The following is a 12,951-nucleotide window of genomic DNA, read 5'->3' as shown; positions in this document are numbered from 1 at the left end:
TCTCCTATCTTCCTTTCAGTCAACTTTATGTGTGTTCCATACCTTCTCCTATCTTCCCTTCAGTCAACTTTATGTGTGTTCCATACCTTCTATCTTCCCTTCAGTCAACTTTATGTGTGTTCCATACCTTCTCCTATCTTCCTTTCAGTCAACTTTATGTGTGTTCAATACCTTCTCCTATCTTCCCTTCAGTCAACTTTATGTGTGTTCCATACCTTCTCCTATCTTCCCTTCAGTCAACTTTATGTGTGTTCAATACCTTCTATCTTCCCTTCAGTCAACTTTATGTGTGTTCAATACCTTCTCCTATCTTCCTTTCAGTCAACTTTATGTGTGTTCCATACCTTCTCCTATCTTCCCTTCAGTCAACTTTATGTGTGTTCAATACCTTCTCCTATCTTCCTTTCAGTCAACTTTATGTGTGTTCCATACCTTCTCCTATCTTCCCTTCAGTCAACTTTATGTGTGTTCAATACCTTCTTCTATCTTCCCTTCAGTCAACTGTATGTGTGTTCAATACCTCCTATCTTCCCTTCAGTCAACTTTATGTGTGTTCAATACCTTCTATCTTCCCTTCAGTTAACTTTATGTGTGTTCCATACCTTCTCCTATCTTCCCTTCAGTCAACTTTATGTGTGTTCCATACCTTCTCCTATCTTCCCTTCAGTTAACTTTTTGTCTTTACTTCAAGTTGTAATATATGTTGATTGAAGGTTGTTCATGCAGTGGGGAAGGGATAAATCCAACGAGCGTGCACACGCACACACACACACACACATTCCTCTACAGTCTCATCATCCACTCTTTTTCCACACATTAGGATGAGTGAAGAGCACTACACACACACACACACACACACACACACAACACTCGCACACACACTCCTTTTGAGGCATACAATAACATCTCAGCACACATTTACAGAACGAGGGAGCTCTTGTCTGGAGAGATGAAGAGAAGAGAGGGAGGAAGAGAAGAGGAGAAAGGAAGCAAGAGAGAGAGAGATGGAGTAGTTGTGGTTGTTGTAGATTATTATTTTCTGTTTATGCGAGGGGCCTGCGTGAGACAATCACTTCAAGTGCCCTCCAATCAGGGCCTGAGTACAGTGGTGAGGGGTGGGGGTTGGGGCGAGACCTAACGAACCCTCTACCCTCCTACCCTCTCTCTCCTCTTCTCTCATCTTTTCTCCACTCCTCTGTCCACTCCCTCGCTTCCCTCCACTCCACTCTGCAGTACTCTTCATTCCATTCCATTGTGCCACTGAGCCCAAGGGCAAAGCCCTTTCTCTTTCCTCCACTCTCCTCCTTTCTCTACCACTCCCTCTCTTCTCCCTCTACACCCTCTTTCTGAACCAGGGGATTCAGGCAGCACGTTTAAAGAATAAAAGGCCTCACTGAAACTTGTGTGAAAGAGATAGAGAAAGAGAGAGAGAGAAAGAGAGAGAAAGAGAGAGAAAGAGAGAGGAAGAGAGAGGAAGAGAGAAAGAGAGAGAGAAAGAAAGTAAAAGAGAAAATTGTAAACATGTGTTTCCCATGCCAATAAAGCCCCTTAAATTAAATTGAAATTGAATTGAGAGAGAAAGAGAGAGAGAGAAAGAGAGAGAGAGACAGACACAGAGAGAATTGCAATAAAAGAGAGAAAGATTAGAATAAGGAGTCATGGGGCCTCCCGAGTGGCACAGCGGTCTAAGGCACTGCATCGCTTGAGGCATTACTACAGACCCAGGTTCGATCCCGGGCTGTATCACAACCGGCCGTGATAGTGAGTCCATAGGGCGGAGCACAATTGGCCCAGCATCGTCTGTGTTATGGGAGGGTTTGGCCGGGGCTCATTGCGCTCTAGCGACTCCTTGTGGCGGGCCGGGCGGCTGCAGGCTGACCTCGTCGTCAGTAGAACTGCTATTCTTCCGACACATTTGTGCGGCTGGCTTCTGGGTTAAGCGAGCGGGTGTTAAGAAGCGAGGCTTGGCGAGTCATGTTTCGGAGGACGCATGACTCAAACTTTGCTATTCCGAGCCCGTTGGGGAATTACAGCGATGAGAGAAGATCGAAATTGCGGAGAAAAAGGGCTAAAATACAAAAACATGAAAAAAAGTTACCGGAGTTAGAAAAAGACAATGAAGGGGCTAATGAGAGAGATATGGAACGATAGAGCCGTTTGTTCTCTTCTGACCGGGGTCATCAGTGTGTGATCTGTGACAACACTGTGACCTGCTCTTCGTGTCACCTCTGACCTTCAGCCCAGCCTCTACGACCAGGAGTTTTACGACCCGACCATGTTTGCTTACAAATGCGTCTCCAACAGTGCAATGACGTGTGTTTGCCCCAGTGTTGAAGGCGAGACACGGTCCACCGGTCGCCCCTTGCTGTCCCTCTCGCTCTCCTCCTTGTTCTTAATGGTAAACTAACAGATTGTAGACATGCTGCTAGCACTTCTCTCCCTCTCTCTCTCTACCCCCTCCTTCCCTCACTCAATATCTCTTTTTTTCTGGGGGTATTTTTTAAACAATGTCCTTCATGTTAGAGTGGTTACTGCAGCAGAAGGACATCATTAGCACCGTGGTTAAACTGTAATTTACACCATTAGAGAGGCAGGAGCCAATTTTATTGGCTAGTAAATTTCAGCTCTGAAATATTTAGACCATATGGCTCAATTTGTGTAATAACCTTAATTTCTGCACCCTTCAGGTCCTGGTGGCTGCTGGGCCCGGCTGGCTGGCGGAGTGAGGAGCGTACGCACACGCACGCACGCACGCACGCACGCACGCACGCACGCACGCACGCACGCACGCACACACACACACACACACACACACACACACACACACACACACACACACACACACACACACACACACACACACACACACACACACACACACACACACACACACACACACACACACACACACAGAGTGCTAGACAGTGGCAGTAGCTGCATCAGATTAATGCAGTGTCAGGTTGTGTTTGGGTGAAGGCGTGCGAGCAGCAACCAGATGGTCCCGGGGCTGATGACTGTCAGGGGTCCTGATCTGATCAATCGCATGTATTAATACATCTCCCTTCACCAGGGGCCCCAAGGGCCCTACACACAACATCTGGAGAGGAGGGAGGAAGGAGGGAGGCGAAAGAGGAGTAGAGGGGTATTGTGTAGGAATGTATATGTCCAGTATTAATACATCTGACTTCATCAGGGGTCCAGGGACCACAACACAACATCAGGATAAAGAGGGAAAAAGGAGACGAGAGAGGGAGGAGGAAGAGAGGGAGTGAGGAAGGAGAGAGGGAAAATAAAAAAGGAGGGAGGATAGTGTGACTAAATTAAGTGGAGAGTAGAGAGAAGAGAGAGGGAGAGAATGATGAGAAAAAGAGGGAGAGCTAGTGGGAGAATACAGCAAGGAGAGAAAGAGGGAGAGCTAGTGGGATGATACAGCAAGGAGAGAAAGAGGGAGAGCTAGTGGGAGGATACAGCAAGGAGAGAAAGAGGGAGAGCTAGTGGGAGGATACAGCAAGGAGAGAAAGAGGGAGAGCTAGTGGGAGGATACAGCAAGGAGAGAAAGAGGGAGAGCTAGTGGGAGGATACAGCAAGGAGAGAAAGAGGGAGAGCTAGTGGGAGGATACAGCAAGGAGAGAAAGAGGGAGAGCTAGTGGGAGGATACAGCAAGGAGAGAAAAAGGGAGAGCTAGTGGGAGGATACAGCAAGGAGAGAAAGAGGGAGAGCTAGTGGGAGGATACAGCAAGGAGAGAAAGAGGGAGAGCTAGAGGGAGGATACAGCAAGGAGAGAAAGAGGGAGAGCTAGAGGGAGGATACAGCAAGGAGAGAAAGAGGGAGAGCTAGAGGGAGGATACAGCAAGGAGAGAAAGAGGGAGAGCTAGTGGGAGGATACAGCAAGGAGAGAAAGATATAGCAAAGAGAGAAAGAGGCTGGATCTGGAATAGGAAGTGAGGAGTAAATAGGTGTTACGTTAGCATCTCTAGATTGGTGTGCAGTATATGTGTGTGTGTGTGTGTGTGTGTGTGTGTGTGTGTGTGTGTGTGTGTGTGTGTGTGTGTGTGTGTGTGTGTGTGTGTGTGTGTGTGTGTGTGTGTGTGTGTGCGTAACCACGGTCTGCCAGGCGGGCGCAGGGTTCTGGCGGGGCAGACCGCCTGCGTTCTGTACCCTCATTCTATCCGATCGCCATGACGACCCCATTAATCATCCACACTGGCACGGAGAGGTGCTCCCAGCCCAGTCAGAGATCAATACACACACACATACAGGCTTATTGCTTATATCCGTGGTTGATCTCCCTCTCAGTAGTGGACATTAGTGAGGAGAACATCAAACCATCTGCTCTGAAGGCTGTCAGACTAGAGAGGAGAAAACTACGCCAGACTACACATTAGATACACTGCTGAGTAACTGCCAACTTCTCTCCCATAAACCTAAGAACTTCACCAATCCGTTTTTCCACATAAAAACAGACTTGCACTGTTTTTAGACAAAAACATTCATGTTTAACTAATTTAAATAGGTTGGTGGAGTTCTTTATGCTAATTGAAGAGAAAGGGAGAGATGAGGAGAGAGGAGGAGAAAGAGGAGAGAGATGGAGAGAGGAAGAGAGAGATGGAGAGAGAGGGAGAGAGGAGGAGAGAGGAGAAGAGAGATGGAGAGAGGCAGAGAGGAGGAGGAGAGAGATGGAGAGAGGAGGAGAGAGTAGGAGAGAGATGGAGAGAGGAGGAGAGAGATGGAGAGAGATGGAGAGAGAGGGATAGAGGAGGAGAGCGATGAGAGAGAGGGAGAGAGGAGGAGAGAGATGGAGAGAGGCGGAGAGAGATGGAGAGAGGAGGAGAGAGATGGAGAGAGGAGGAGAGAGATGAGAGAGGAGGAGAGAGATGAACAAAAACATTAATGTTTAACTAATTTAAATAGGTTGGTGGAGGTTTTTATGCTAATTGAATAGAAAGGGAGAGAGGAGGAGAGAGATGGAGAGAGGAAGAGAGAGATGGAGAGAGATGGAGAGAGGCAGAGAGAGGAGGAGAGAGTAGGAGAGAGTAGGAGAGAGATGGAGAGAGGAGGAGAGAGTAGGAGAGAGATGGAGAGAGGAGAGAGGAGGCGAGAGATGGAGAGAGGAGGAGAGAGAGGGAGAGAGATGGAGAGAGGAGGAGAGAGATGAAGAGAGATGGAGAGAGGAGGACAGAGATGGGAGAGAGGAGGAGAGAGGAGGAGAGAGGAGGAGAGAGATGGAGAGAGGCAGAGAGAGGAGGAGAGAGATGCAGAGGGGAGGAGAGAGTAGGAGAGAGATGGAGAGAGATGGAGAGAGGAGGAGAGAGATGGAGAGAGGAGGAGAGAGGAGGAGAGAGATGGAGAGAAATGGAGAGAGATGGAGAGAGATGGAGAGAGGAGGAGAGAGGAGGAGAGAGATGAGAGAGAGGGAGAGAGGAGGAGAGAGATGGAGAGAGGCGGAGAGAGGAGGAGAGAGATGGAGAGAGGAGGAGAGAGATGGAGAGAGATGGAGACAGATCCACAAAGAATTCGAAAACAAATCCAATTTTGATAAACTCCCATATTTACTGGGTGAAATACCACAGTGTGCCATCACAGCAGCAAGATTTGTGACCTGTTGCCACAAGAAAAGGGCAACCAGTGAAGAACAAACACCATTGTAAATACAACCCATATTTATGCTTATTTATTTTCCCTTGTGTACTTTAACTATTTGTACATTGTTACAACACTGTATATATATAATATGACATTTGTAATGTCTTTATTGTTTTGAAACTTCTGTATGTGTAATGTTTACTGTTAATTTTTATTGTTTATTTCACTTTTGTATATTATCTACCTCACTTGCTTAGGCAATGTTAACACATGTTTCCCATGCCAATAAAGCCCCTTGAATTGAATTGAATTGAATTGATAGGAGGAGAGAAATGGAGAGAGATGGAGAGAGATGGAGAGAGGAGGAGAGAGATGAGAGAGAGGGAGAGAGGAGGAGAGAGATGGAGAGAGGCGGAGAGAGGAGGAGAGAGGTGGAGAGAGGAGGAGAGAGGAGGAGAGAGGAGGAGAGAGATGAGAGAGGAGGAGAGAGATGGAGAGAGAGGGAGAGAGGAGGAGAGAGGAGGAGAGAGGCGGAGAGAGATGAACAAAAACATCCATGTTTAACTAATTTAAATAGGTTGGTGGAGTTCTTTATGCTAATTGAAGATAAAGGGAGAGAGGAGGAGAGAGAAGGAGAAAGAGGAGAGAGATGGAGAGAGGAAGAGAGAGATGGAGAGAGAGGGAGAGAGGAGGAGAGAGGAAGAGAGAGGAGGAGAGAGGAGGAGAGAGATGGAGAGAGGCAGAGAGAGGAAGAAAGAGGAGGAGAGAGGAAGAGAGAGGAGGAGAGAGGAGGAGAGAGAAAATGTTAGAGAAAGAAGAGAACAAAGAAAACGAATACGGAGTAGAGAATCAACTTGTGGTTAGTGAACAGTTGTCTACAGTAAGATCAATAGACAGCAGAGTGTGGAGTCCACAGAGAAACAGGTGTGATAGCATAAGGCCAGAGGTAGAGAGCTACGATCCCAACCTCCCAAACCCGGCCCCCAGCCAAAAGACCCATCTGCAGCCTCACACACACACAGACATTTAGTTATATTTTTTGTATTTTGATTTAACCTTTATTTAACTAGGCAAGTCAGTTAAGAACAAATTATAATTTACAATGACGGCCTACCCCGGCCAAACCCTAATGACGCTGGGCCAATTGTGCGCCGCCTTATGGGACTCCCAATCACGGCTGGTTGTGATACAGCCTGGAATCGAACCCGGGTCTGTAGTAACATACACACCAGTGTAACAGAGATGATTTCATGAACATTCATAAACATTCGTGTGATTTGTAACCTTGCCTGAAAACTTGTCTTAGCTCCTGGCACTAATGCCTTGGCTTTAGCGCAGAGGATTAACACAGTCTTGTCAATTTTTGTGTCTCTTTCGTTCTTTCTTTCGTTCTTTTTATCTCAGTGAGCGACTGAGACTGACTTCACGCACCCAGTGTCACAAATGACCGTGGCGGCATTCTGGCCGCTCCACATCAATGAAACACACACACACACACACACACACACACACACACACACACACACACACACACACACACACACACACACACACACACACACACACACACACACACACACACACACACACACACACACACACACACACACACACACACACACACACACACAGCTCCATATCAATGAGGAGGTGAAAGGTCTGTATTTACATTCTGTATTAACTATGACTGACAACACAAAGGTCAGAGGGCGAGAAAACAAGATGTATATAGCAACTAGATATCTATATACTCCACCCTTTTCCATTGTTCTCGCTCTCTCTCTTTCTCGTCCTCTCTCTCTTTCTCGTCCTCTCTCTCTTTCTCGTCCTCTCTCTCTTTCTCGTCCTCTCTCTCTTTCTCATCCTCTCTCTCTTTCTCGTCCTCTCTCTCTTTCTCGTCCTCTCTCTCTTTCTCGTCCTCTCTCTCTTTCTCGTCCTCTCTCTCTTTCTCATCCTCTCTCTCTTTCTCGTCCTCTCTCTCTTTCTCGTCCTCTCTCTCTTTCTCGTCCTCTCTCTCTTTCTCATCCTCTCTCTCTTTCTCGTCCTCTCTCTCTTTCTCGTCCTCTCTCTCTTTCTCGTCCTCTCTCTCTTCCATTAAGAGAAAAACACATGAATTCCACATGTGAACACGTGAATTGTTCCAAAACCACGTTGTCATGTGATCTTATGTGAAGTTAATGTAATAACATGTGACAACATGTAAAGCAACATGTGATCAATGACAATCGATGACAATGGCATCTTGGTGAAAGTGATGGTATATACTGTATGTTGACACACACACACACACAGAGCTTTGAGCGGTGGCGTGGTGTGCTGAGGGGATGATATCACAGAGGGGCGTTGGCATGGCGATCTACTGATGTCAGGCTGTTTACTGAGCTGCCAGGTTACATTTAGACTGGCTGACAGGCAGCAGGGGAGGATCTGTGTGTGTGTGTGTTTGTGTGTGTGTGTTTGTGAAAGGCACATTTAGAGGTATTCTCCAAGTGGGAGTGGTGGAGCAGACTTGGCGTGGAGGTGGAGGATTGTGGGAAGGGCCCTGGAGGACAGGAGCCCCTGGCTGTGTGTGTGTGCCCGCAGGCCCCTTCACTGGGAAACAGATGGCACCAGCACCACAGGCTGTGATCAACACAGCCTGTGGTGATAATGCAATGATAATACAGACACGCATGCATATCGTGTGTGTGTATTGTCTTACCGGTACCGTCAATGCAGTAATAGTAGAGGTGTTGAGTGTGGGGTCTGTGTGCTGTTTTCTGTACACCAGGCGATACTGTGAAATCCTTCCATTGGGTTGTCCAGGCTGTGTCCAGTTCAACTGTACTGAGTACGCACCTGCCAACACACAAACAGATATTACACACAGTGAGAATAACATAGGGAGTCAAACATCACCTTTTATTCCCTCCCTCTCGTTCATCTCTCACTCACTTGTCGGTGTGACAATAGGAGGAGCAATGTCCTCTGGACCCGCCTCCATGGTGACAGCTGAAGCCCATTGGCTGCGAGCAGAGCCGCGGGAGTTGTGGGCATGTATACTGTACTGGTATTGTCTGAAGGGCTTGAGGGCGTCGCTGGCGTCGATAAACTCTAGCGGCCCATTGGACCAGATAAACACCAACAGCTCCTCCTGCGTCCCCATTGGTCGCCTGGCAGGAAACAGGAAGAGCAAGTGAGTTACGCTAACTAACCCTGAGGATGATCTTTTAGCCTTAGTTACAACTTGAGTGACAGATAGAGAGAGAAATAGAGAGCAATAGGAGAAGGGTTAAAAGATGGCAATGAAAAGAGGAGAGAGAGAGGGGAGGAGCAGGAGCGAAAAGGGGCAAGGGGATGAGGATGGTAGTCTCTAATCATTCCAACTGCATCAAAACAACATTGCGCGCGTGTGTGTGTCTTGGTTCACAATGTACACCTAAACTACAGCTGGTATTGACGACATAGCTCAAAACACCCCTCTACCCCTTCCTCCAGCTCTCACAAATTTAACCAACTGTGTGTCTCCATCAGAAACCTCTGGATCTCAGAATCACAGATCCACTGAAGTCCCCAAAGTCTATAGCAAGCCCCCCTATACATACTGTATGAAGTGAGAGAGTCAGACAGTGTGTGTTTGGTCATGCTAAGCATGATCTGAATGCTCAACTGTACTCCTTCCTCTGGGATTAACTCTCCTACTGAATTTGAGTAACTCCAATTTTGGTTTACCAAAGTCTGACTCCTTGTGTGGATGTGAAGTTAGGATTCTTCCCTCAGCCTGTATGCTAATGATGTTTCCACAGGACTTATCAAGGCTTAGATACTCTCTGACCCTGCATACAGATACCACTGGTCAACAACACACACTTGACCTTGACCACAAATAAACACACGCAGACAATCACACACACACACACACACACACACACACACACACACACACACACACACACACACACACACACACACACACACACACACACACAAAGACAGGCAGACACATGGGTGCACGCACACAACACACACACCAGGCAGATGAAAAACTAGCACACTGGGTAGTCGATACACACAAATGCAGACTAAACATACACCTACACTACCGTTCAAAAGTTTGGGGTCAATTAGAAATGTCCTTGTTTAAGAAAGAAAAGCAAATTTTTTGTCCATTAAAATAACATCAAATTGATCAGAAATACAGTGTAGATTCTGGAGCATCAGTATTTGTGGATTCGATTACAGGCTCAAAATGGCCAGAAACAAAGACCTTCTGAAACTCATCAGTATATTCTTGTTCTGAGGAATGAAGTCAATTCCATGCGAGCACTTGCCAAGAAACTGAAGATCTCATACAACGCTGTGTACTACTCCCTTCACAGAACAGGCTCTAACCAGAATAGAAAGAGGAGTGGGTGGTCCCGGTGCACAACTGAGCAAGAGGACAAGTACATTAGAGTGTCTAGTTTGAGAAACAGACCCCTCACAAGTCCTCAAACACCCGTCTCAACGTCAACAGTGAGGAGGCTACTCCTCTCTGTCCAGTGTCTGTGTTCTTTTGCCCATTTTAATATTTTATTTTTATTGGCCAGTCTGAGATATGGCTTTTTCTTTACAACTCTGCCTAGAAGGACAGCATCCCGGAGTCGCCTCTTCACTGCTGACGTTGAGACTGGTATTTTGCGGGTACTCTATAATGAAGCTGCCAGTTGATGACTAGAAACTCTAATGTACTTGTTCTCTTGCTCAGTTTTACACTGGGGACTCCCACTCCTCTTTCCATTCTGGTTAGAGCCAGTTTGCACTGTTCTGTGAAGGGAGTAGTACACAGTGTTGTACGAGATCTTCAGTTTCTTGGCAATTTCTCGCATGGAATAGCCTTCAATTCTTAGAAAAATAATAGACTGACGAGTTTCAGAAGAAAGGACTTTGTTTCTGGCCATTTTGAGCCTGTAATTGAACCCACAAATGCTGATGCTCCAGATACTCAACTAGTCTAAAGAAGGCCAGTTTTATTGCTACTTTAATCAGAACAACAGTTTTCAGCTGTGCTAACATCATTGCAAAAGTGTTTTCTAATGATAAATTAGCCTTTTAAAATGATAAAATTGAGTTAGCTAACACAACGTGCCAATGGAACACAGGAATGATGGTTGCTGATAATGGGCCTCTGTAGATATTCCATTCAAAATCAGCCGTTTCCAGCTACAATAGTCATTTACAACATTAACAATGTCTACACTGTATATCTGATCATTTTGATGTTATTTTAATGGACCAATGTGCTTTTCTTTCAAAAACAATGACATTTCTAAGTGACCCCAAACTTTTGAACGGCAGTGTACGTATTCCAGGCGGACTAAACACAAACACGACACACACCAACACAAATACAAAGCAGATTAGAAAGTCTCCCCTTCATCTAAATGACCTTGTAAACTAAGAGGTGAATGATGATGTTATTACTATGATGGTATTACCTGTGTATGAATGGTTACTACCTGTGTATGAATGGTATTACCTGTGTATGAATGGTTATTACCTGTGTATGAATGGTTATTACCTGTGTATGAATGGTTATTACCTGTGTATGACTGGTTATTACCTGTGTATGCATTGTTATTACCTGTGTATGACTTATTACCTGTATATGAATGTTATTACCTGTGTATGAATGGTTACTACCTGTGTATGAATGGTTATTGCCTGTGTATGAATGGTTATTGCATGCGTACGGATGGTTATTGCCTGTGTACGAATGGTTATTGCCGGTGTATGAATGGTTATTACCTCTGTATGAATGGTTATTGCCTGTGTATGAATGTTATTACCTGTGTACGAATGGTTATTACCGGCATATGACTGGTTATTGCCTGTGTATGAATGGTTATTACCTTTGTACAAATGGTTATTACCTGTGTATGAATGATTATTACCTTTGTATGAATGTTATTACCTTTGTAATAACCATTAAAGGTAATAACCATTTATACAAAGGTAATACCTTTGTATGAATGGTTATAACTGTGTACGACTGGTTATTGCCTGTGTATGAATGGTTATTGCCTGTGTATGAATAGTTATTACCTGTATATGAATGGTTATTACCTGTGTATGAATGGTTATTACCTGTGTATGAAGTATGAGGTGATGAGTCCATTGGGCTTGTGGGGGGGGTTCCAGCAGACCTGGATGACTGTGGCTCCTGCTGCTGTCACTGTGGGGGGGTCCATGTCCTCTGGAGGGGCCTCAGAGGTACGCACATACACCCCCTCACCCAACCCACACCCATCTGACATGGAGAGACATGTAGAGACATGGAGAGACATGGAGAGACATGGAGAGACATGGAAAGAAATGTAGCGACATGGAGAGACATGGAGAGACATGGAGAGAAATGGAGAGACATGTAGAGACATGGAGAGACATGGAGAGAAATGGAGCGACATGGAGAGACATGTATAGACATGCAGAGACATGGAGAGACATGTAGAGAAATGGAGAGACATGTAGAGACATGGAGAGACATGGAGAGAAATGGAGCGACATGGAGAGACATGTAGAGACATGGAGAGACATGGAGAGACATAGAGAGACATGGAGAGACATGGAGAGAAATGGAGAGACATGGAGAGACATGCAGAGACATGGAGAGACATGGAGAGATGGAGAGACATGTAGAGACATGGAGAGACATGCAGAGACATGTAGAGACATGTAGAGACATGCAGAGACATGTAGAGACATGCAGAGACATGGAGAGACATGGAGAGACATGGAGAGACATGCAGAGACATGTAGAGACATGGAGAGACATAGAGAGGGGGAGTACAAAGAAGACAGAATTACCCAGTTGTGTTCTAAATACTTGATAAGATGAGTTAACTACGCATAATTAAGCATAAAACACTCTGTCACTGGTCATTCCCAGTCCGTACCGGCTTGGCAGGCCTGGACTCTGATGTGGTACTGGGTGTAGGGGTCTAACCCAGACACATTGAGGTACTGTTCCCGTCCCACCGTACGCATCACAGACCTGGCACTTCCTGGATTCAACAGGATGTTGTAGTATAGAGGAAGACTGGTGTTGAACACACCTGAGAGAGGGAGTGTGAGAGTGAGAGAACGAGAGAGAGAGAGTGAGAGAGAGAACGAGAGAGAGAGAGTGAGAGAGAGAGAACGAGAGAGAGAGAGAGAATGAGAGAGAGATATAGAGAGAGGGGGAGAGAGAGAGAACGTGACAGAGGATGAGAGAGAGAATGAGAGTGAGGGAGAGAATGTGAGAGAGACGAGAGAGAGAGCATTCTTACTTTGCATTCAAAACACAGATGTCATGGGAATACAATGTGGCTAGCTAGCAAAGTAACTCACAGATAAATATTGAGATGTGGC

The 12,951-nt window shown here is 45.9% G+C and overlaps 1 protein-coding gene across 1 annotated transcript in view; it reads right to left on the bottom strand.

The window, feature by feature from the left end:
* Window positions 1-12,951, bottom strand: part of LOC120059766 (usherin-like) — a 221,759-nt gene that overhangs the window by 43,149 nt on the left and 165,659 nt on the right. Inside the window, exons 24-27 of the mRNA XM_039008819.1 lie at window positions 12,498-12,656; window positions 11,689-11,851; window positions 8,518-8,735; window positions 8,285-8,421 (exon numbers count right to left, since the gene is read on the bottom strand). Coding sequence (XP_038864747.1) covers window positions 8,285-8,421; window positions 8,518-8,735; window positions 11,689-11,851; window positions 12,498-12,656 — 677 coding nt within the window. The remainder of the gene's footprint in view (window positions 1-8,284; window positions 8,422-8,517; window positions 8,736-11,688; window positions 11,852-12,497; window positions 12,657-12,951) is intronic.

This window comes from Salvelinus namaycush, chromosome 15, assembly GCF_016432855.1.
Source record: "Salvelinus namaycush isolate Seneca chromosome 15, SaNama_1.0, whole genome shotgun sequence".
Lineage (NCBI taxonomy): Eukaryota > Metazoa > Chordata > Actinopteri > Salmoniformes > Salmonidae > Salvelinus > Salvelinus namaycush.
This window is presented reverse-complemented; position numbering and strand designations above follow the sequence as displayed.